Here is a 26093-nt window from a genome sequence, read left to right as displayed (position 1 = left end):
AAACTGGGAGCATGAAATGTGCATTTAAGAGTATTTATTTTTCTGAGAAATTAAAAAAATAAGAGTACATTTTTGAGAAATAAGAGTTGACAGGTCCCTCTAACTTAGTGTTTCTCAACGGGGGCATTCGGACAGCATCGGGGGGGCGCTGGAAGCAATATTTTTGAAAGGGGGGCGTTTGGTCAAGACGAATTTACACCAAAGATGTATGAGCTGAAACTTGCAAAAGAAAATGGTCTGCCACATCCTAACGATGTCTTTACTGGATACATCAAAACGCACTTTCTATATCTATTGTTCAACTTGTCGGTAGCGCAGGCGCGTGGAATCCCGCAGGCAGAAATAGAACGCGGCATCTGTTTACTGTAGCGCTCGCGCTCAGTTGTTACTGAACGACTGATTATAACGGGATCGATGTGCTTTAACACAACGTGTCGAGCTGTTCGCGGTCAGTGTAGTAGTGCTGTTCGCTGCGTGTTTACACCAAATCTCCCGCTCCTAGACCTGACGGTGTATCATTTCCGTAGCAGCGACTTCAGTACTTTAGTGTTTGCTTGACTTTCTGTAGCGCAGCTGCTGCGTCAAAACAATAGCAAGCATTTAGACACGATAAAGCAAGAGATGTTTTTTCTTGTTTAGAAAAATATATTAATACTTTTTGTTTGCTGATTGGCTGCGGTTGGTTTGAATACCAAATTTCTAAAGAGTTTATTCAAAGCTCACAATTATAGCCTAATTTATACCCACGTGGCTTTTTTGCTCCCTTTTTTGCTTCTAATGATAATGATACTTAAAATGATAAATCAAAAATGTGATGCATGTCATGTGCCATTTAATGACATTAAAAAAATAATAAAATTATGAGCTGTTTTGGGGATTAAGATACATGCTTTAAAATATAGCCTATAATATACACTACCATTAAAAAAGGTCAGTATGATTTGTTAATGGGTTCATAAAAAAGTTTGCATTTGTTTGTTTTTAAAAAACTATTAAAATATATATTTTTTAAAATGTGTTTTCTAGAATCAACTTTTTTCAACTTTTCTAGAATTAGAGTTGTACTTAGTTTTTTTTAGTAAACTTTGAAATATTCTCACAAAATCTATGAAATATAGTAAAGTAGGGTTTACATTTCTTCCATTTGCATGAGTAAATGTGGTATTTACTCACCAAAATAACAATGTCCAGTGTCATTTTTATTTAGTCAAGATATATCCGCATCTCAACAACACTGAAGCTGTAGCAATGAAAACCACCAACATGCTTAAAAACTCTGTTTAACTATTAATGTTATTACACTTATTTTAAAATAATTTACCGTAAAAAAGGACTTCACTGTCTTTCTTAATCAATTCAATGCATCCTTGAAATAAAGTAATTTCCTAAAAATCATAATGACCCCAAACATTTGAATTACTGTAAATATAATAACAGTCCTCATTATAAACCCAAAATAAAAATAATCAACTTTAATATTCAGTGAGGACAATTTGACAATGATTTATTTGATGGGGGGCGGTGAGGGACCTGGATAATGGGTAGGGGGGCGCTGGCCCAAAAAAGGTTGAGAACCACTGCTCTAACTGAAGAAAGACATGAATCAAAACCCATATATTTTTTTTCTTTATTGTTAAAAACTCCTTTCAGTTCTTTAAAACAGAATACTGCATATCTCAGATATTGCTGTTCAGCAAGTTCCTGTTCAATAATACTGCCTGTCACAGAACCGTACAGTTGTGTCATGTCATGTGACATATTGTACACTGTTGTGAAATGGTTTGCCCTCCCGCTGCACTGAGGTCAAAGCGTTTTAAACGATGCTGCTGTTCCTTTAAATGCGCTCACCCAGCTGATGAGCTACGTCACACCATATGACCCGTATTGCAATAACGTTTTATTTCTTTATTGTTTTGGCCGTGGATTTAGGAGCGATATAGGCTACAAGTGTTAAGTCATACCGATTAACTGTCCAAAACAGTCTTGAATAAACATGAGTTAGTTTCCATGGAGACCTGAATGAAATGCGAGCGGACGGTTGTGTTGACGCAGAGTGGTCACATGAATTTGAACTGAAGATGGCGGACCAGAGCTCAGGAGCAACGGAACAGCACAGCAGTGAAGTTTCAGAAACTTTAGTGTCATCTAATGAATTTCTCAAACCCCACATGCAGGACAGCGATGGACATACAGCCAACAGTCCAGAGGAGTCGCTTTCTCCTGCCTCCGTGATTTACTTCAAGGAGGCGCTAACTTATAACTCAAGTATACAGTTTACCAAGACGAGCTCTTCTCTTCCTGCCCCAGTGCGATATGAATTCCAAATCGAGAAGACTAACAAGAAAACAAGAAGTGAGTACATGTCATGATCGTCCGCATATAGGTGTATTTGATAGGATCTGGTAGTGTTTGCTTCACGTGAACATGCTGCACTATTTGACACACGCCTTATGTTTCAATGTCAACAACATTGCACAATGACAGCCACTGCGGCGTGTATGCGCTGTCTTTCTTAGATTGGGTTTTTTTCTTGAATATGTCTTTTAATTGATCAATGAATAAACCTCCCACAGCTAGCACAAACTGCCATCAGCTCACATGTAACAATATTACACCTACTGAATGGATGTGAATATCCACAACCTTAACTTCCAAATCAGATAAACTCTCAATCCTTGTCATGTTCATCATAGGAAACTTGGTTTAGTTTGTGTCCTGACTATTATTCTGTCAGATGTGGCTGTTTCTGAAAAGCTAGGGAGCTGTCTACCTTGCCTACATTTTTGGGCATCCTAGTCATACAGGAAACGATTGGAAACTGAATATGATTCCCAAAACTGCTTTCTGTGTAGGTTGTCACTTAGTTTTCTGTGTTTTTAACCATTCTTTTGCTGTGTAATGGTGATTTAGTTTTTGAACCCTTTGAAAAGTTGTCCATTAAGGTATTTTAAAAGCTTGTTTTTAACAATTTGTGCTGTGATATTATATCCAAACCACCATAATTCTGTATGGCTGTCCTTTTTATGTCATACTGCACATAGAAATATGCATATTGCAAAAAAAAAAAAAAAAAAAAAAAAAGATATCAGATTATTAGGATGTGTAAATATGTCTAAAATGAATAAATAGTCTTGAAACTGTATGCACACAGTTTTTGCATGGCATTTCTTCTGCACCTGCTGAGATTCTGTGTGCAAGTGTGCAACCAGTTTGCTCTCCCATATCCACAAGAGCCGAGTAGCTGTCAGGCCTGAAAAGCTGAAATATAGAAAACGCCTGGGAACTGTGAGCCAGTTTTTTTGTCATAGTTAAACTGTATTTGTTTATCAACTCCCAGGTAAATTATTTTCAGTTTTCCCGGTACATCACCGATCAAAGAACAAAAACAAAGTTGTTGAAGGTAGGGGTGTGCACAAATAGTCAAATATTTGCTGTTTAATTACTATTCGAAAAATAGTGAGCCGAGAAGACAGTTTATCTGATAGTGAAATGATGTTGAGACATATGCTTGCTTCTTTTAAGTTTCCTTGAGGGAGAGTGGTCTAAGAACAGAAAACAAGAAAAAAAGAAACATTGCTTAGCACACTGTTATGTTTGTGTCTCTGGAACGTCTGTGTCGGCGCAGGTTCTTGTTATCAGACTGAGGAGCCGAATTTTTATCTTTCATCAGAGCATATGGATGTTATTGTTTTTCTCATCATTAACATGAGAAACAATATAAACACCATAAACGTAGACAGACTCGAGTGTGTTTGCTCTGTACTGTGGTCTGCTTTATTTTTTCAGTTTTCTCTGCTTGAGCTCGTTGAGCTTAAATAAAAAATATTCGAATATTTGTTCTATTAAGAGCCCAAATATTCGAATACAAATTTTTTTTTTTTAAATCTCCATCCCTAGCTGAAGGGTGATGGTGAAATACCAGGTACATTTGGAAAATGTACCATTCTGTTCAGCTGTAAATGCGTATGTTTGAGGAAATGAGAGATTGGAAATGATTTCACTATTTTTGTGGAAAAAGTGAAAATGAAAACAATATACTTTTTGTTTTGTGATCGCTTGCTTCGGAGGGCTAAATCAGACTAATATAGCCTATTTGTCACACTTTTGAATTATTTAGCAGTCCAGTATTATGGCTGTAATATGATCTGTAATAATATATCTTGCTAAGAACTGCATCACTGTATGATGTGACATTACATCTCATGTAAAAATGAATTCGGTGTAATCATTTCCACGCATGGTTTTAGAGATACACCATTGTACACAAGTTTGGGGTCTGTAAGACTTTTTTTGTGTGTGTGTTTTTGAAGGAAGGCTTCATTACTTACCAAATCTTCACTGAAATCTTCACTGAATACAGTAAAGCTGTATTTTGTGAAGTATTACAATTTAAAAGAACTGTTTTCAAATATTTTAAAATGTCAATCCTGTGTTGGCAAAGCTAAATTTTCAGCAGCCATTACTCCAGTCACATGATTGTTTAGAAATCATTTTAATATGCACATTTGATGCTCAAAAACAAACATTTCTCATTATTTATGTTGAAAACGTTGTGCTGCCTAATATTTTTGTGCATTTTTTTTCAGGATTATTTAAAGAAAAAAATAAATAATTTATTTGAAATATGAATCTTTTGTAACATTATAAATATCACTTTCAAATCAATATGTCTTTCCTGAATGAATTCCTTAAAATCTTACTGACCCCAAACATTTGTCCGTACCTAATGCTGTTTCAAAAAATGTTAATAATTGATTGTTTTAATGCATAAATGCTTTTCTTTTGAAAATAATAATATTTGATTAATAGATTACAGCTAATATTCAAACCCCATTTTACATGACTTTGCATATGAGGTTGTTCTCTTTTCAAAGATTCTGATTAAACAAAGAAAGTCTACCTTGTTATTGCTCAAATTTTTACACTGCCACCTAAGGATGGTCAGTGGTTGATATGTGACCGTCTATACAGAGCATCCATGACATTTTTGCATTACGTTTGTTTCACAGTTTAATTTGACACAAAATGGCCATTTTGCTGCTCCTAAACATGTTGTCCATTAAAAAGCAGCTTTATCAGCAATGTTCTGGTCCTTAATCAGTAGGACTTCCATCCTTCTCTTGTGCGGCATGTGGATCATTGACAACAGCTCCCCCCTGCATCTCACAGGCCTCTCGGGAACTGTGCCCCCACTCCACCATCTGCTCACGTGATTCCCACAATCCTCCTCAGCATCACAGCAGCCATCTTGGTCAACACCCTCCCATTTGCAGCGCATGCAGCCAATCCGCTGAATGCAAGCAGCTGGGCTGTGAGGGAGGGACTGAGAGAGAGAGAAAGAGACATCTCTGATTTTAGCTCCGCTGAGGCACACACAGCATCTCAATCCTCTGGCTGTGCTGAGCCAGAGAGCACTGAAGCCTTTATTCACACGGAGGATTTTAGCTGTCACTGCTCATTCACAAGGCGAGGCCGTTGAGCCCCGGAAGAACAGCATCCCGTCGCTCAGGTTTGCCGTGGAACGCTTGTTTATTTTTCCCCTTCCTTCCTTCTTTCTTTGTTTTGCTTGACTCTTATTTTTCTTTCATCCTTTGTGCTGGAGAAGACTCCTGCTTGGACTGGATTTAGAAAAAATCTGCATTATTCCTATTTCCTGCTTCTGACTCTTCGCTGAGGGCCGTCATCGTGAGTGTTGTTGTCGTCGCAGCAGCTATCAGCTGAGTCACCATGTCTGATCTGACGCCCCAGAGCGAAGCCCCCACCCCCACTACTGACAAGATCACACAGGCTGCCAGAGAGACCATCTACCTATGCAACTTCCGCGTGTCGGTGGATGGCGAATGGCTGTGCCTGCGCGAGCTCAACGATATCTCGTTAACGCCAGATCCCGAGCCGGCTCACGAAGGTAGGCGCGCACAGCATCACTAGGCCTCTGTGGCTCTTAACGTACTGGGCGGTGCTGGCCCAACCTTCCACCATCATGCTCTCAGCGTTCCTGCAGGCCTGCCTGGAAATGTAGTTTTTATGAAGCACAAGTGTGTACGGGTGATTTGAAAGAACCTATTCATATCCTGCTTTAGTCTAATTAAATTGTTGTCACACTGAACAAATTAAGTATGCACACTACACTGTTCAGAAAGTAACTCTAATAAACAAAAAATAAAAATAGCTTTTGACAGCTGTTAGACTATCATTGGTTGTAAGACATTTAGACTGTTGGTGATAATTTTTTAAAATGATACTAAACCAAAAAGCGATAACTATAAATATAACTATAACACAAATTATATGCATGCACACCAACAGACTATAAGATTTGGTTCTGTTTTTATTGTTCATCAGCTGGAAAACAATCATTCTGAAAGGGATTCCAACAGTATGTGACCCTGGACCACAAAACCAGTCATGAATAAGTATAATAAGCTGTGTAAATAAGCTTTCCATTGAGGTATGGTTTGTTAGGACAGGACAATATTTGGCCAAGATGCAACTGTTTGACAGTCTGGAATCTGAGGGTACAAAAAAAAAAATCTAAATATTGAGAAAATCGCCTTTAAAATAGTCCAGATGAGGTTCTTAGCAATGCCTATTACTAATTAAAAATTAACTTTTGATATATTCACAATAGGAAATTTACAAAATATCTTCATGGAACATGATCTTTACTTAATATCCTAATAATTTTTGGCATAAAAGAAATAATTTTGACCCATACAATGTATTTTTGGCTCTTGCTACAAATATACCCGTGCTACTTATGACTGGTTTTGTGGTCAAGGGTCACATATTATTTAACTTTATAGTTATCATGCTTGTGTGAACGGGCCTTTAACAAATGACTTAATATTGTTTGATATGTTTTTTTTTTTTTTTTTTTTTGGAATTTAATAAAATAAAAGGAATTTTGCAAATTTGCTTATCATTTGTTTTTCATTTATTCACTTTTCTAAAGGAAAAAATGCAGCAATAAATTGTTTTCTAGAATAGTGATGATGTCAGAGCTCACAATTGTTCTGCTAATTCAGTGCATTACTAGAGAGTCATGGCTTACTGCCAAAGGTTAAAAGAGGACATCATATGGACACAGTACTGTTGCCTTGGAGATGGGCTTGAGATTCCCACTCAGTCAAATGTCTTGAAGGCTTTTGATCAACTGGCAGTAGAAAAGATGCAACCAGGGCCACTAACAGCAACAATTCAATCTAATGTATTTTATCTGCATTGGGTGAGCAGGAAACAGGCATGTAGCAAGACAAGGAATAGAAAACATTATCTGGTAAGGTCTGTTTACAGAGTCGTCCTCTGAGATGATTATATACTACAGAAGTAGTTGTTTGTTGATTGTGCATTTACACAAATTGTGTCACCTTTGAACTGTGTGACTTGTTGGTCTCCTTACTATCACATTGTGATAAACTGTGATAAATCTGACATTTGTAGTGTCAGGTCGGCCCAAGGGGTTCAAAGCCGAAGGAAGTTAAGATAGTACTATTTTCTCAGATAGTCTCTCCAGTTTTTTTTTTTCCATAGATGTTTTACAATAAATGTGACCCTGGACCACAAAACCAGTCATAAGAAGCACGGGTATATTTGTAGAAATAGCCAACAATACATTGTATGGGTCAAAATTATCGGTTTATCTTTTATGCCAAAAATCATTAGGATAGGTCATGTTCCATGAAGATATTTAGTGAATTTCCTTCGGTAAATATATCAACTTAATTTTTGATTAGTAATATGCATTGCTAAGAACTTCATTTGGACAACTTTGAAGGCGATTTTTCCCAATATTTTCTTTGCACTCTCAGATTCCAGATTTTCAAATAGTTGTATCTCAGCCAAATATTGTCTTATCCTAACAAACCATACATCAGTGGAAAACTTATTTATTCAGACGTGTATATATGAAGTAGAAATCTCATTTTCAATAAATAATAAATAATTTAAAAAAATTGACCCTTACGAATGGTTTTCTGGTCCAGGGTCACAAATATTCTCTTTAATTAAATCACTGCATATCACTCAGTATTGGTTAGTTGCCGTTTTGCCCTTGATCTGCTTTACTGCATGCAGATGTTTTTTGTAATGTATTTGGTGTGCTCTGCCTCATTAAGTGTCATTTATGATTTGATTTTAGTTTTTTATTTTTCCCCTCAGCCAAGCAACAGAAAATCATAAAGAGACAGTTCATCTAAAAAATTTAAAAATACTGTCGTGTTTTACTGTCAAAACGCTCTTTTATGTTCTACAGAAGAGAGAAAGTACAGGGATGTTTGGGACAATATGAGGGTGTGTAAAAGATTACTTTTTTTGTGTGTGTGCTATCTCTTTAAAGCTGTTGTGGAATGAATCTAACAAACAAGGTATTATTCCAGTGCTGTGGATAAAAAGCAAATATTACAGTACATTCTTTCCTGAGGCCTTCTGTCAAACAAATCGTTTTAGATAAGTTGCCACTAGAGTCTTGCAGGACAAGTAGAGCTTGTCTAGTGTAGTGGTAACTGTCTTCTAATCCAGATTTGCTGACACGTTATAATAGTGGCTCTTAAAACCCATCAACACTCAGTTTGCTATTTATAGTCTCTGTTGTAGTGCTTCTGAAGTCATTCACTAGGAATAGATTTGTGCTAATGTGTGAAAGTGAAAGAGAGTGAGCTTGGCTCTGTATATGAGTCTACGCCCAAATTTCCTACAACATAATGTGTTTTCCCTCTTGTTGTTGCTTTGGTTTACTCCCATGATGTGCATGACCCAATCCTTTTCTGCTTTTTTTCTGTTTTCCATTGCCTTTTGCAAAGACTCATGGGAGGATTTCACAGATTTGGTGGAGCAAATGCAAATGCTTGATGAGTTTAAAGGTGCGTATGGTGGCATCACTCTTCCCAGTCCACCTCATCTCCGCCTCGGGCACCATTCTAAAACCACAGCGGGCGTGGTCGTGCAGCCCTGTCTTTATCAAACCAACCTGCCTGAATGGCACATTCGTACCACGGCTTCTAAAGCTTTACCTCTTGTGCTCATACTCTTTTGTTCTCTTTATTTGTCTATTTTTCACTGTCTGTTATCTCCCTTCCTTTGGTTTGATGTTGACCATCAGTAGCTTTGTCTCTGTGACTTTTTTCCGATAGCTCTCTTTGTAGCTAGCAAAATATCTAGCTACCCATTTTGCTGGATTGCTCTCGTCTGGCTTGTTTTTTTTGGCTGGCTCCCCGCCCCACCCCATTCTCTGGCTGATTTGGCATGTTGAACGCATGGTTTTATCAGCATTTTAGCTGATGAATTTCTGGTTTCTCAGATTCATTCCCTGTAGACCTTTTAAGAGACATGAAACATTTATGATTCAGAGGCTTCTAAAAAAAAAAATAATAAAACAATCACTTTGTCCTTACAATCAAAGAATTTGCTTTCTGTATTTTGTATAATCTTTGCATAGACATGAAGCTATGCCTTGACTCACTTCTTGCTGTGTGACTGTGTGAAGCTACAAGGCGGCCTTTCAAGAAGTTCACTTCCAGAACAAAAATTTACAGATAATGTACTCACCCCCTTGTCATCCAAGATGTTCATGTCTTTCTTTCTTCAGTCGTAAATAATTTTTTTTTTTCGAGGCAAACATTTCAGGATTTTTCTCCGTATAGTGGACTTCTGCAGTGCCCGCAGGTTTGAACTTTCAAAAAAAAAGTTTAAATGCAGCTTCAAAGCTTTAAATCATCCTGCATCACTGCAGAAGTACTGACCCAGTGTATACAAACTGAACGCGCAAAGAGGGTCAAAAAACAGGTAATACAGTGATGTAGGACGATTTTGAGGAGAAAATGAGATGGGGTCAGCACCCATAGCCTTGTGGTTAGTGCATTGACATACAGCGCAACTGTTCCTCTCTCTCCTCCCAGTACTTTCCTTTCAGCTCTCCACTGTCCTCTCGTTATAAAGGTGTAAAAAGTCCAAAAAATATAACTTAAAAAAAAAGAAAATGAGATGGGAGTTTTCCAACATACCCTAACAGTCATGAACCGGAATGCACAGAGTTCACACAGAGCTAGACAAGATGAGCATTTGAGGTTTAAAAGAATATAAATTGTCAATTTTTTTTTTTTTTTTTTTTTTTTTTTTTAGAAAATAACTGATTGTTTCGCTAGATAAGACCCTTATTCCTTGGCTGGGATTGTTTAGAGCCCTTTGAAGCTGCATTTAAACTGCATTTTGAAAGTTCAAACACTAATATGGAGAAAAATCCTGATTTTTTTTTTTCCTCAAAAAACATAATTTCTTTAGGACTGAAGAAAGAAAGACATGAACATCTTGAATGACAAGGGGGTGAGGTACATAAGCTGTAAATTTTGGTTGTGGAAGTGGACTTCTCCTTTAATATCTGGAGAAAACTGAAATACCAATAAAATCTGGTCTTTGAACATCTTCATTTTTGTTGTTGCAATAGCAATTCAATATTATTGTATGAGTAATGGCTAATAAACTTGGGCTGAAATGACAAGACTTAAACTGACAGTTTGTTTTGTGTCGTCATTTTTCATTTTAAAAGTTAATGTGCTGTAAAAAAAATAACCAGCTGCCACCTGGATCATTTCTCTTGTCTCAACACCTGAAGAGTAAGGAGACATTTTTGTGCAATGTAAGTGCACTGAGATGAGAAATTTGACTAAATGCCAAATGAGCCCATCTTGGCCCATTTGTAATATCATCCCAAGTGATTTTAAAGAAAAAAAAAAAAACTTTATAGTGTACTTTCTTATGCCCAGCACTGTCCTCATGAAAAAGGTCACTGCTATTCATGAACAGACATGAGTTGAGAGTCTTATAAAATAATTGCGTTACTGTGGGTGTGTTTTGGTTTAGACAGGGTGAGGCTTGACAACAGAAACTCGAAATTCAGTTCAGTAAAAAAGGATTTACTGTACTTTATGTAAATTGGGGTGTATTGTAAGGTTGGATTGAGATTACAATTGTCTGTTCAGTTAAACCACACTTTTATCTGAAAATTTCTCCTGAGGAGCATGCTTGAGATGGTGGAGTGAAATCTGTCTGTGTTTGATGCATTTTGCATTGCATCAACCAGAATTTCATAAATCTTTGCAAGGTGTAAATGAAAATGAAAAAGTTCTCAGTCTTCCTCTGACAAAATCTCCAGTCCAAACATATATTGCTTTAATCTCATGTTGAAACCTGTTAAACACGGTGTGTAGGAGAAGTCACAGTAAGAGAACTGAGTCATATTTTACTGTAATGTTTTAATTCATTCTTGAATTTTGTTTGATTTTCAGATCCCAAGGACCCCATTGCCATCGAGAGGCTTAACTTGATGAACATGGCCAAGCTGAGCATCAAAGGCTTGATTGAATCTGCACTGAACTTGGGCCGCACACTGGACTCAGACTATGCCCCGTTGCAGCAGTTTTTTGTTGTCATGGAGCACTGCCTGAAACATGGACTTAAAAGTAAGCACAACAAATCCCAACCCAGATTACTTCACACAATAATCATGTAGTCATCTGCTCATTAACTTTTATAATTACTGATTGCTCAGTCTGCTTTCAGTTTGTTTTTCTAAAGATATCTTCTTCTTTTTTTTTTTTTTAAGGTAAGAAGACATTCCTTGGTCAGAATAAGTCTTTTTGGGGTCCTTTGGAGCTTGTAGAAAAGTTAACTCCAGAGGCTGGTGAGATCACAGCCAGTGTCAAAGACCTTCCTGGGCTCAAGTAAGAAAATGCTTTTTAACCTGAATTTTTTTTTTAAATGCATACTGAGTTTCTGATTCTAAAGTTGTTCTTTTATCCCAGAACCCCATTAGGAAGAGGCAGAGCATGGCTTCGTCTGGCCTTGATGCAGAAGAAGCTCTCAGACTACATGAAGACCATCATCAACCGAAAAGACCTGCTCAGGTACAGTTCTATCTTTTAGTCTTTAATATAAAAACCCTAACTGTGGTTTTATGACCCGGTTTTGTAAATGTCTTATATTTGCTGTTCCTCAGTGAATTCTATGAGCCTAATGCTCTTATGATGGAGGAGGAAGGAGCTGTGATCGCTGGGCTGTTGGTTGGCCTGAATGTCATTGATGCTAACTTGTGTATGAAGGGAGAAGATTTAGACTCACAGGTATCTGTTAGTTACTTTTTACTGTACACAAGTGATGAAGGACAACAAATGATGGAACAAAGCATTATCTTTGTTACATTTTATTTGTTCTTTTTAATGTGTGCTGGCCAAAAGGTGATCGATTAATGCTGTCTCAACAGGTTGGAGTCATAGATTTTTCCATGTATCTGAAAGACGGTGCGCACAGCAGCAAAAGCACAGAGGGGTGAGTCGACATTCAGCTTCCTCAGTGGAAGCTAATTGTGTTAGTCTGACAGGTTTTTGGATTCATCATGAAAATCTCAGTGCTTCCTCTAAAACTGTTTTTTTGCCTGCAGTGATGGACAGATCACAGCTATTCTTGATCAGAAGAATTACGTTGAGGAGCTGAACAGACATTTAAGGTGCAGTCCCTTTACCCAACATCAGCCTTGTGGGGTGTGTTTGTGACTAGCTGCTCATTTGGAAAGAATGAGCAATCTCACATTGTCACTCTAAATTCCCCTTTCCCAGTGCGTCAGTGAATAACTTGCAAGCCAAAGTGGATGCGCTGGAAAAATCCAACACAAAACTTACAGAGGAGGTGGGTAATAATTTATAATTTAATGGATTACTTAGGTTGTGGTAAATACATGAGCATAACAAATGAGACAAATGATTTATAGAACTCATGGATAATTGACATGTTAGCAGAACTGAATTCACATGACATATTCATGCACACAGCTATAGGTCAGTTTTTAAAGAAGTGTCTTATGCTCATCAAGGCTGCATTTATTTAATCAAAAATATAATATTCTGAAATATTATTGCAACTGAAAATAGCTGCTTTACAGTTGAGGTCAAAAGTTTACAGAATCTGCAAAGTGTTAATTATAAAATTAAAATAAGAGGGATCGTACAAAATGCATGCAATTTTTTTTATATAGTACTGACTTGAATAAGACACTTTTACTGTATAATTTTGAGATCCATCTTTTTACACTGAGGGCAGCTGAGGGACTCATGCAACTATTACAGAAGGTTCAAATGCTCACTGATGCTTCAAAAGGAAACACAATGCATTAAAAGCCGGGGGTGAAAACTTTTTGAATTTGAAGGTCAGGGTAAATTTAACTTACTTTGTCTTCTGGGAAACATGTAACTATCTTCTGTAGCTTCTGAAGGTAAGAAATGGAAAAAAGATATTTAGGCAAATAAGAAAAATGTACACATCTTCATTCTGTTCAGAAGTTTACACCCCTGGCTATTAATGCATCGTTTTTGCTTCTGGAGCATCGGTGAGTGTTTGAACCTTCTGTAATAGTTGCATATGAGTCCCTCAGTTTTCCTCAGTGTAAAATGAAACACAGCTGTGGACCATTCAGGTAACAACACAGTATTGAGAATAAATACTGTGTAAATAAAATACTTAAAAATAAATACTCTTGTAGATTATATGTAAATGTAGTTTTTTGTGAAATATCTTATTCAGGTCAGTACTAAATAAAAAATAACATGCATTTTGTATGATCTCTCTTATTTTGATAAAATAATTACCATTTTTTTAGATTCTGCAAGGCGTATGTAAACTTTTGACCTCAACTGTATATTTTAATATTTGTTCCTGTGATCACAAAGCTAAATCCTTTTTTTTTTTTTTTAATATTATGACTTTAATTTCTGTCTTTACTATTACTTTTGATCAATTTAATGCATCCTTGTGCATAAAGGTATTACTTTATTTTCAAAAAATAAGTAAAAAAAAGTGCTGAACCCAGATTTTTTTTAATGGTAGTGTATGTGGTTTACTGACACATTTAATTTGTGGGACCTAATTAAGTAACAAGATAAGTAGCTGCGAGTAGATGCTAGAAATAATTAATTTCTTGTTCCAACTGTCTCTGCATGTGTTGTTCTTGGTGTTTAGCTTGCTGTTGCAAACAACAGGATCATCACTCTGCAGGAGGAGCTGGAAAGGGTGAAGGAAGAAAGCTCTTATTTAGTGGAGTCTAGTCGTAAGGTGAACAACATTGTTTTGATCCCACAGTACTGCTTGTTAACATCTTTCAATGGAACATTAATCAGCCACAAGCTCATAGTAGTTCACAGTACAGTTGCTGTTGTAACATACTTTTTTGGTTTTGTTGCATTGTTTTGCTCTGATATTTGATCTGTGTTCCTCTTGAAGGCATCAAGGGCAGATGGCACTGCAAACGGTCAAGTGCTTGGAGAAACTCGCAAACAGCTCAAAGAGGAAACTCAGCTCAGACTGGTAAGTAAAACATTAATGTGTATATCACTCTCTTTATCTTCTGATGTGAGGTATTCAAAGAGTCAGTATTCTTTCAAGGAGAAGTCTGAAGAACCTGAATACTTAAGAAACAGTGTGTCTGTGTCTTTGTGTAGGATGTGGAGAAGGAGCTGGAAGTGCAGATAGGGATGAAGCAAGAGATGGAGCTGTCCATGAAGATGCTAGAGAAGGACATCTGTGAAAAACATGATGCTTTGGTGGAGCTCAGACAGCAGTTAGATGAAATGCGCACACTCAACCATGAGCTCTCCATCAAGTCACAGGTATGGTTACACATCTTATTTAGTTATATTTTTAAATAACTAAACCTGGCTCTCGCCATGAACATTGCCACAGAATGCGTTAAAAATGGAAGAAAAAAGAGGTGTGAAAGACTCGCCTCTCACAATTCACAGGTTTAACACTGGAGCAGACTTGTTTCACACACCGAAAGCAGTGCATATTTATTTTCCATCCCCATATTAATGTTACACTATGGTGGAGTGAGAATGAAGTGATATGATTTGACACTGCTAACGTAAAGAATCAAGTAGAGTAGGCATGTTGTGTCAAGTCACATAGTGTGTTAAAATTTCAGGACTTTATATGCATCTCTGTATATCCTGCTTCTGCTTCACATGGCTTGTATGTGTTGAATTGTTGATAAAATTCAGAACATTACAACTACAATAGTACCACTTATCTAATGTAGCAAAACTGCATTTATTTTTGATGTAGTGTGTTTGTGTTTGTGATTGGTTTCTGTTTGTGTTTGTCTGGCTTGTAGAGCTCAGAGGCCAGTGCAAAACAGAAGAGTGACATCATCAGCCGTTTGGAGGAGAAAACAAACCAGATGGGGAGTACTATTAAACAGCTGGAGAGCAGGTAAAGGAGTCTAGCTTCATAAGCACAGCTTTTACACATGACGTGTACACTGCAAAACAAATAGTGGGGTCCAGAAGTCTAAGAGCACAAGTGCAAAATGCCTCTTCTAATTGCAATAAGCAATATATAGCATTTTATTAGCATAATAATTTGATAAGTTGCAAAAGATTAACATCTTACCATCTGTACCAAAAGGTGCAGTGCAATTTGTTTTGACTGAACATTATTTAAAGGGATAGTTCACCCAAAAATGAGAATTAGCCCATTATTTAATCACCCTCCAGGCATCCTAGGTGTATATGACTTCCTTCTTTTAGACGAATGCAATCGGAGTTGTATTAAAAATTATTCAGGCATTTCCAAGCTCTCTCATGGCAATAAGTGGGTGTTCCTCTTCTTCAGTCCAAAACAAGTCCAATAAGTTAATCCATCCATGACAAAAAGTGCCTCACACGGCTCCAGAGGGGTGAATAAAGGCATCTTGTAGCGAATCGATGCGTTTTTGTAAGAAAAATATCCATATCTAAAACATAATAATCACTTTTATTCAGCTTTTGCCAACTGTTGTAAACTGCTCAGGGCAGATGACATAGGACAGAGGTCCCCAACCACTTAGTCACGACGCACTACTGGCAGTGGAAGAATTTCCACTGGGTCGCAAGAACGTTCTGGGGAAAATTTGTTATTTATTGTGCGTAAATGATTGTTCTAATTATTCTGTACTTTCGATGTATGCGACTGATATGGAGTAACAATTTGATGATTTCATGTTAAATTAGTAAATTAAAGATTGCTGATCTGTCATATAATCTATTAGGGCTTAAATGGATCGCAGTTGATCCGTGATCGTACGAACCAGGTCCAGACCCCACCGTTTGGCATGTAATCTGCAGATTAATTTGCCAATTTACACATTCAAGCTGTTTAAAACCACAAGAAGAAGAAATGAAACAGAACTCAATTCGTTACTTGCACTCTGCTCTTGCACACACCCGAAGCGTGCACAAGCGTAGAGACGTGTTTCGGACACCGCGGCAGACCGAGTTGATTCCTCTTTCATGTCTCCCCACATTTAAGATACATATGCATGGGGGGGTTTGCGGTTACGTCGCAATATTGGAAATAATTCTGTTTTAGACCTCGAAGGTGAGTCCATGAATATCGCACAAAAAAACTTGAAAACTGTGGGCATTAGTTATGCTGGTGAACGTCTTAACTTCAGTAAATTCACTATACAGAAAGCGAAAGTAAAAAAAACTGACAACGATTTCTAATGCTTCATTAACTGTGTATATTCTCTCAGAGACGACATGAGACAAATGTACTTCAACATATGCTGATGACAGTGTATAACTGTCTATAATTAGAACCACGGCACTCCACAACCACAATCCAGTCATCCGCCCACAGCTGCTATGAGTAGTTGGCACAAGCTAGATTAAAGTGATTCTTAGGTTTTAAATATAGATATTTTTCTTACAAAACATATCGATTCGCTACAGGAGGCCTTTATTCAGCCCCTGAAGCTGTTTGAGGCACTTTTTATTATGGATGGATGCATTTTAATGGACTTGTTTTGGACTGATGAAGAGAAACACCCACCTATTGCCATGATAAAGCTTGGAAATGCCTATATAATTTGTAATATAACTCCGACTGCATTGTCTGAAAGAAGGAAGTCATATACATCTAGGATGCCTGGATGGTGAGTAAATAATAGGTTGTTTTCATTTTTGGGTTAACCGTCCCTTTAATGAAGTACATACATCATGTCGTTCCAAACTCGAAAGACCTTCGTTCATCTTCAGAACATAAAAAGATATTTTTCATGAACTCCGAGAGCTTTCTGACCCTGCATAGACAGAAACACAAGTACCACGTTCAAGGCCCAGAAAGGTAGTAAGAACATTGTTAAAATAGTCTATGTGACATCAATGGTTCAACGTTTTATGAAGCTATGAGAATACTTTTTGTGCACAAAGAAAACAAAAAGAACGACTTTATTCAACATTTTCTTATCTTCCGTGTCAGTTTCTGCTGCGCTTTCACCTTGTTTACAAGCAGATGAAGATGGACGCATGCTTTGTGGTTAAACATGTCAAATCCGTTGCTGTCTGTGCAGGGTCAGAACGCTCTCGGATTTTATCAAAAATATCTTCATTTGTGTTTCGAAGATAAACGAAGGTCTTACGGGTTTGGAACGACATGAGACTGAGTAATTAATGATAGAATTTCATATTTGAATGAACTATCCCCTTTAAGCAGTTATACAAATTTGATACAATTTTTATAGCAAATGAAACATTTGATTTTGAATCAAAGCTTTTCACTGTGAACTTTTGAATTGCACTGTAAATAACTGTAATTTTCCAAGGAAGATATTGTTCAGATCAGTGCAGATCACACAGAGCACAAATAAGACAAGTCACTCTTTCCTGTTTCAGTTCTGTTGCCAACCTGTGGGAGGCAGCAACGTTTCTGTTTCTACAATAACTTCTGCTCTCTGTCTGTCTTCTCTCAAACACTTCTTTGCTTTTACCTGTTCATTTGACATTTTTCACACGCTCATTCTCTTGTGTTTCTACTCATTTTCCTGAGCAGTGAGAAAGACATGGCTAAACAGGCACGAAACTTGAACACAGCTGCAGGAAAACTCCTTCAGAGGCAGCAATAAAATGATCGCAAACACTGCATAGTTTCCAAAAAAACCCTGAATTAAAAAAAAAAGATCTTCAGTTTGATTTTGCATAACATAGATGACTAGGGTATTTATTTTATTACTGAGTTTCAGATCCATCGCCGTTATTTTGTCTTTAGACCGGACTGAAAACTACAGATCTTGCTTCCGTGTCGCCCCCTCCCAGCCTCATCTTTCAATATTGTACGCCGCCTGATCCAGTGCTCCTGTCTCTAGTCTCCCTCTGTATGTTTTAGCCAAAGTAAAATGCAGCTGTTCTGGCCAATCTTAGAACAAAGATGGCAGACATGTACATTTTAAGTAATGGAAATGCATCTCTCTTATATCTTTACTTCTCAGTACTGAGGCTAGCAGGATACTTCTCAAAGTCGGTGCATTATAAAAACCATAACCCAGTTCAGTACAGCACGGGGAAACATTCCTAACAAAAATGTACAATCGTTTTATACTCTCTATATAAGTATGCAACAACATATTATTCGATTCATTTCGGTTAATCTCTCAAAATTCCTGGACGTGGATATTTGACCAGCCTGCTTAAGTTTCATGATGTTGAGTGCTTTGATGGATGTCCAAGTTAACAAACAAACTGAGTGTGTTTATTCCAGGCATATTCAGGAGGTTATGTTAGCTTTTTTGCAAGAAATGATGTTGAGTGCAAGATTGCGTGCCTGAATTATTTTACAGCTTATTGTAAACTAAACTGAAATCTGAATTTGATGCAGTGGTAGTTGATGCCAAATGTCAAAGCTTTGGAACGATATTTGTGACACCGAGCTTTACGAATTCTGGATGATGAAATTCTCTAAATTGTGAACGGACTGAAGTGTATGTAGACATAATTTAGATGTGAAATGTAGTACAAACATAGCTTAATAAAAAAAAAATCAGACACTTGTCAGACTGCTTTGCCTTCTTGAGCTTTTCCAGTTTCTGCTCTAGCCACATGCTTCATCCTGTTCTCTCTAGTTGTCTTTTAAGTTCCTCCTTTTGTTCTTTTTTTATGCTTTTATTATTCAATTCATCTTCGTTTCCCATGGCTTTTAGTTTTCATTTCACCTCATTAAGTTAATGTGGCCCAACTTCAGATGTAAGAAGGCGGAGCGAGAGCGGGATCTGGCGGACGAGGCCAATCGACTTTTCAAGCAGGAGTTTGGAGACAAGATTGAGAGTCTGCAGGAAGAGGTGGAGCAGTTACGGAGACAGAGGTACTGAGATTTATTTACTACTGTCACGGTACAACTACTAGTCAACCAATATATGTGACCCTTGACCACAAAACCAGTCATAAGGGTCAATTTTTGAAGTTGAGATTTATACATAATCTAAAATCTGAATAAATACGTTTCCATTGATATGTGGTTTGTTGGGATAGGCCAAGATACATCTATTTGAAAATCTGGAATCTTGGAATCTGGAATTTGAAAATAAAGTTGTTACAAAATATCTTCATGGCACATGATCTCTACTTAGAGAAGTCCACTTCCAAAACAAATATTTACATATAATGTACTCGCTCCCTTGTCATCCAAGATGTTCATGTCTTTCTTTCTTCATTCGTAAAGAAATAATGTTTTTTTAGGAAAACATTTCAGGATTTTTCTCTATATAATGGACTGCTATGGTGCCCCAATCTGAACTTCCAAAATGCAGTTTAATTGCAGCTTCTAACGATCCCAAATGCGGTTGTAAACAATCCCAGCTGAGAAAAAAGGGTCTTATCTAGCAAAACGATCAGTTATTTTCATAAAAAAATTTATATACTTTTTAATGTCAAACGCTCGTCTTGTCTTACTCTGCCTGGACTGTTTTTTTCCCGTTCATGACAGTTAGGGTATGTCGAAAAACTCCAATCTCATGTTCTCCCTCAACTTCAAAATCGTCCTATATTGCTGTTTTACCTTTTTTGTCCAAGGTGTTTGGTCTTCTTTGAATGTTCACTTCTGCAGTGATGTAAGATGATTTTGAAATGATTTTTGAGGTTGAGGGAGAAAATACGATTGGAGTTTTTCGACATACCCTGACTGTCTTGAGCCAGAATACACTTTCAACGAGAGCAAGGCAAGACGAGCGTTGGAGATTAAAAAGTATTTAAATTGTATTATTTTTATGAAAATAGCCCATTGTTTCGCTAGATAAGACCCCTCTTTCTCAGCTGGGATCATTTACAACCGCATTTGGGATCGTTTGTAGTCGCATTTAAACTGCATTTTGAAAGTTTAAAATCGGGGCACCATATCAGTCCATTATATGAAGAAAAATGCTGAAATGTTTTCCTCAAAAAACATTTCTTTACTGAAGAAAGAAAAACATGAACATCTTGGGTGACAAGGGGTGAGTACATTATATGTGAATCTTTGAACACAGTGACCCATACGATGTATTTTTGGCTATTACTTGGTTTTGTGGTCCAGGATAACATATTTTGTTTCAGTGATCTTATATAATTTAGTGGTAACATTTTATAGAAAGATCCACTTTTATTATTAGTTTTATTAGAGCAGTAGCTCATTATCATTTAAGGAGACATGCACCAAAACGGCTGCTTTTGACAAGGTAAAAACTGTGATGTTTTTGGAATTTTAATCAAAGTATGTTGCAGACATTTCGTGAAGACCCTAAGGAATCATACCAACTTGGGCATCCGATGTCCCCTTTAAAGAAATTCATACATTTATTCAGCAAAGATGGCATTAAATTTGAATACATTTTTGTCGAAATTGACAAAAAATTGTTTCAAGTACATGCTGTTCTTTTGAACTTTCAAAGAATCCTGAAGAATTTTTCTTTAGCGTCAAACTAGCATATTAGAATGACTTCTGAAGGATCATGTGACACTGAAGACTGCTGAAAATTCAGCTTTGCATGACAACAAAAAAATTAACATTTTAAAATATGTAAAATTAGAAAACAGTTTTAACTTGTAAAAATATTTCTGAATATTATAGTTTTAAGGAATATATTTATATAAAAATTCTTTGAATTATATAAAGTTCTATTAATATTATAAAATGAATGTGTAACAAACTTAACACTTGTACATTTTAGAGGTCAATAAGTGAGATGAACATAAATTAATGAAAATAAATATACAGTCTAAACACCAAATTGGTCACTGATCAGATGATTGCACAGCCCAAGGTTCCTATAGGGAAAAATATAAAAAAAAAAAGAAAGCAGAGTATAGAAAAATATTTGTGTTTCCAGACCTTTGCTGTCAAACGCTCGTCTTGTCTCATTTAGTTTTTTTATAATAGAAAATTAAGAATTTAGTGAAAATAAATTTATTGTACAAGAAGTGAGGTTTCATGGCAGATGTTTTTTTCTGATTCTTTAGTGATTGTCAAATATGACTGAAAGAATTCAAGGTGCACTATTTCATTATGCAAAAATCAAGTTATAAGCATTTTGGGGTTTTTTCTCACTATATTCTTAGCACCATATTCCATAGCCTTAAGGACCTTTGCAAAAATAAAAGCTATACAAACTTTTATTTGCACACAAAGAAAACACTAAACTTAGCATATAGGACAAGGCACACTATTGTGCCATCAGCCCATTTCACAGTGTGGTTGGCCGCCACGCACTATGTGTTAAAGAGACCTAAAGCTTTGAAAAATGGCATACTGCCCTAATGAAAGCCAATTTTTAAACACTTTTTTACAGTACCATTCTTTTTATAGATCCTTGAAGTTTGCAAATATTATGCCATCAGCCCATTTTGTGTCATGGTTTCTCCGTCGCCACAGAACATGTGTTAAATTCAACATTATGCCTTGATATTAGAGGTACTACCATAAGAAAAGCCAAATTTTGAACAAGTAGATCTGTTAATTCATGTGCATCCATGCTCTCGTTTTATTCATAGTAAAATGGCAGTGATGCATAAAGGAAATTGTAATGTGTAAGCATGCAAAAAAAAAATTCCCATGTGCATGTGAATAGTTTCTAGAGGGCATGAAGAAGTTTCTTGTGTGCATGTAAAAGTCTGTAATTTTTATTTATTTACTTTAGGGGCTCTGTATGTTGTCATTTTGACAAAAACTATGGAAAAAAAACCTGAAAAAAATAAACATCTTACAGATGACTGTACTATATGCCAAATATAAAGCTGAATATAATGCTCTATGAACCATTTGTTAAATATAGTCTTAAAATCTACAGATAGGTTTGGAAATTAGAGTCTGGAAAAGTATGGAATTTTGAAATGGAAAATGTGTAAAAATTACAAACACAGCTTAATGAAGGTGTTATGTTCCAAATCCCTTGTCTTTTTTTGATATGATAGATGGCTTTTGGAACAAGAGCTCAGGAAATGGAGAGAGCAGCATCCTGGAGGCCACACATCTGAAGCTTTGTTAGGAAAAACACCTCCTCAGAGAGACATGAGACAGCATGTGGAGGACATCAGAAGGGTGAGACCTGCTTCCCACTTTAGTGTCATTCAGTTGTTTTGCCTATATGTAGTGTGCTTTTTCCTGACGTTCAGGCCTTTTGTCTTTATATAGGAGTTAGAGTCTGTCAAAAAAGAAAACAATACATTGCGTACTGCGCTTGAGGAAAAGTCAAGTCTAAGTTCCAGCTTGTAAGTCTATCTTAAATGCTGGTCCAGTAGCATACAACTCTATTTATCTACTGCAGTGTAAAAATTAAACTAAATCTGTCTTTTTCTCAGGACACTGTCACATGAAGATGAACAGGTACTCTACATTTAATCAGTATTTTTATTTATTTTTTAATCAGAGAGGTTCCCTGCAATAATTTCTTATATTCATAAATTTCTCTCTTGAAAGGAGCAGTCTCTTGACCAGTCTCTTTGTAAAGATGCTGACCCTTCAATCTGCCCAATGTGTGAAAACCAAGACTCTCTGACTACACCCAAGGTAACAAAACAATCTAACATTTAAGCAACAATAAAAAAAACTACGCTATTACAATTATTATTACAACTATTACTATTACTTTTTTACAAGTGCATTAGAGGTGTGTCTCTTTAATCATTTCAGAGGCAGTGTAAGAACTGCAGTGGCGTGTTCTGTGAGAACTGTGTGGCCAATGAACTTCCTCTGCCCTCTTCCATCAACCCCGAACACGTGTGTGACGTCTGCCACTCACAGTTGCTGCAGCAATACGCGTCCTCCCCATCCTGAGGGGGCGCTCATCTCTGAGCACAGACTGTTTTGGCAGTGGTTTCAACGGGTTATTGACGAAAAACTACACATCACATTCTAGATCATCAATCTAGATCTTCAAAGTATCAGGCATCTCAATTAAGCAACATATCAATTATTTTGTTTGCATACAACATTTGCCAAAAAGGGATGAAGCTCTTTGTTGGAAATGCTTTAAAGATTTTCATATAATTCTTGAGGATGAGTGAAGCTGTCCACCGAGTGGATTTATGTTAAGTACTTGAATTGTCTCCATGTCATTCAATCGTGCAATCAGGATGATACAGTAACATAGTGATGTATTAATTAACAAAAATGTATTAGGAGACAACTGATTGCAGACAGGTAAGCTTTTTGAAAACTATGGCACTGAACAAGGGACATTAACATTTTAGAAATCTCAGTCCAAAATTCATAAATTGTGCAAAAAAGACAATTCAGACAAAACGGCATATTATGGAGCTTATCACAGAGAAGACCATAATTACCCTACATTGAAATTTTGTAAAGAGATAAAAGGGTATTTTTATGCCTGTGTAATAATGTATTTTATTCTTATTAGCAGAACAATAAAATTTTATTATAATGTGGATTTCTCAGTCCAAGTCTATTTTATACATGCATGTTGAGCAAAGATTTATGGCAGATTTAAAGCTTGGTGAAGGACAGGAATGGCTTTGCATTTCTGGGTGGTACAGGGATAAATAGGGCCCTATGTAATCCGTTTTATTTTTTCCCAAATTCTGTTTTATTTTTTTCCTAATTCAATTTTTTCCATTTTAATTTTTCTGGATTCTGTTTTTTTCTGTTTTAATTTTTTTCAACTCCTTTTTAAAGGTAAATTAAATGTTATTAATCAAAGAGCATGTCTAATTAATTAAAATCATGAAACTTATACAATTTCACATCAATTTAATAAAGGTTTAACAAAAGTGACATGTTTAGGGCCCTATGAAATGTTTTATTGTTTCTCACCATGTTTTATTGTTATCAAATGCTATGTTTTAGCATGTCTAATTATTTGAATGCATACTTAATTTATTAAAATTTATTCTTAAAATAACCTTATGAAAGGTTTTTTTGACCCTCAGAAATTCTGTGTTGTGTATTTAAAATGTTCTTGTCATCAAATGAAGGCATAAAACATTCATTTCACTTATCTTTTAATTATTAAGAATTTACTATTAAAATTAAAACATGGAAGAACGATTGTGTGATTATACCCTAAAAAATAATGTTTGTTTCATTTTACTAGTATTAGATGATATGACGCTAGTTTTCCTAAAAAGGAACGGTCAAATCCTGAAATCACAGCGAGCATCACGCGCGCTTCAGTGTGTGTAGCAGGGGCGGATCTACCGGGGTGGCACGGGGTGGCAACTGCCACCCTAAGAAAAAGCTGTGCCACCCCAGAATTATCACAGAATAAAATATAAACGTAAGCAGTCATATGGTCATTGTTGGAATTTTTTTATGTGAAATATCTTATTCAGGTCAGTACTAAATAAAACAATAACATGTATTTTGTATGATCCCTCTTATTTTGGTAAAATAATTAACATTTTGCAAATTAGTCTTCACTCTCAGAAAACTCTCAGAAAAAAGGTTAAAAAGGCAGTGCCCAGTTTCACAGACAGGGCTTAGACTAAACCAGGATTAGGCCATAGTTCAGTTGGGACATTTAAGTAATTTTTATAAACGAACTGATGTGCATTTTGAGACAAAACAAAGGCACTGATATATTTTCAGATCAGTCAAGTTTCTTTCAGCTGAAACAGCTCAGACCTACATTTTAGTCAAGGACTAGGTTTAAGCCTAGTCTGTGAAACTGAGGGGAAAGTGTCATGAAGGAACATCTGAATATTTCTGTTTTTCTCATCATGATTATGATCACGTAAAAATAAAGATTTTTGAGTTGTATTATTCCTCATTACCTTAACTTTGCTTAGAAAATTTTAAATTGTTTACTTTCAAATATGATTTTACATGACCGTTAACATAAATGTCCAACTGTCATGAATCCTGATCTCCAGTCCACTCGCCACCAGAGGTCGCCTTGTCATTTCACGTTACATAGACTGCTGCACTACATCCAGTGCTACCTTTCCCATGTTTGACATCACTCACAGCAGCAGCCAATCACGATGGGGGAAGGGCCGTATTTATGCAGTTCGTGATTGGCTGCAGCTGTGAGTGAGGTCAAACATGGGAAAGGTAGTCCGGGGTGTAGTGCAACAGTCTATGTAACGTGAAATGACAAGGCAACCTCTGGTGGCGAGTGGACTGGAAATCAGGACCAGTTTCATGACACCAACAGTCTTTGCTTCTAAAAGATACATTATAAATAGATATACATGTGCAGTTTTTCCCAAAAACAACAATAGCATATGCTATGTATTTTCAGGGAGGAAATCCTCAAAGGGGACCTATAATAAACGAAACAAAAAAAAAAAAAAAAAAAACAGTGGCAAGTGATGTATTGGAAATATCTATATCATAGACAATATGATAAACTTGACTGCAACTTACCGTGTGAACTTACTTCTTACTCAAATCAAGTGTAAAGATTTATTACTGTGTAATTCCTGTAGCTGGTGTAGTTAAAATGGCATTGTTTTCATATGAAATATATAAAATATATATGTGTTTTGTTTTTTGTTTTTTTTAATAGTCAGAACACTTGCATGCATCTTTCAGTATTTACTTTGCACAGCTTTTTTTATTTGTACACAGGGTTGTGCAGTAGGTTAAAGGTGAAGAGGAAGTTTTGGGGAGGGACTCTGAACTTCAATCAGAGGAGCGGTAGTGGTGGTTGTGCTTGTTAATCAACAAGTGCTTCAGTTTTGGGTCATTCCTGTAGCGTTCAAGCAGCAACTCTTTATCTCTTCGCTCCTTCTCCTTCCGTATTTTCTTCTCCTCCTTTATCTTGGCCTTCTCTTCTGCCCAGGTGAACAGAAAAAGTGGCACTTTCCTTT

General features: G+C 36.5%; 1 protein-coding gene across 6 annotated transcripts; it reads left to right on the top strand.

Annotated features, from left to right (window-relative positions):
* Nucleotides 1-1875: 1875 nt before the first annotated feature.
* rufy3 (RUN and FYVE domain containing 3) lies at nucleotides 1876-24143 on the top strand. 6 transcript variants are annotated; one of them, XM_051109864.1, is made up of 19 exons: nucleotides 5080-5509; nucleotides 5606-5905; nucleotides 11280-11453; nucleotides 11597-11714; nucleotides 11796-11897; nucleotides 11990-12113; nucleotides 12254-12318; nucleotides 12431-12496; nucleotides 12606-12675; nucleotides 14002-14094; nucleotides 14263-14346; nucleotides 14481-14648; nucleotides 15152-15249; nucleotides 19036-19155; nucleotides 22236-22362; nucleotides 22456-22532; nucleotides 22623-22647; nucleotides 22741-22830; nucleotides 22954-24141. In XM_051109864.1, exons 2-19 carry the CDS (start codon nucleotides 5728-5730, stop codon nucleotides 23095-23097), a joined length of 1923 nt encoding a protein of 640 aa, XP_050965821.1. In that variant the 5' UTR covers nucleotides 5080-5509; nucleotides 5606-5727; the 3' UTR covers nucleotides 23098-24141. The 6 variants fall into 6 exon arrangements, with proteins under 6 accessions (XP_050965819.1, XP_050965822.1, XP_050965821.1 ...); XM_051109862.1 differs by lacking the exons at nucleotides 5080-5509; nucleotides 5606-5905 and adding an exon at nucleotides 1876-2352 and having other exon boundaries at nucleotides 22954-24143; XM_051109863.1 differs by lacking the exons at nucleotides 5080-5509; nucleotides 5606-5905 and adding an exon at nucleotides 8787-8858.
* Nucleotides 24144-26093: the final 1950 nt, after the last annotated feature.

The sequence above is a fragment of the Labeo rohita genome, chromosome 5 (assembly GCF_022985175.1).
Source record: "Labeo rohita strain BAU-BD-2019 chromosome 5, IGBB_LRoh.1.0, whole genome shotgun sequence".
In the NCBI taxonomy this organism is placed as follows: Eukaryota; Metazoa; Chordata; class Actinopteri; order Cypriniformes; family Cyprinidae; genus Labeo; species Labeo rohita.
This window is presented reverse-complemented; position numbering and strand designations above follow the sequence as displayed.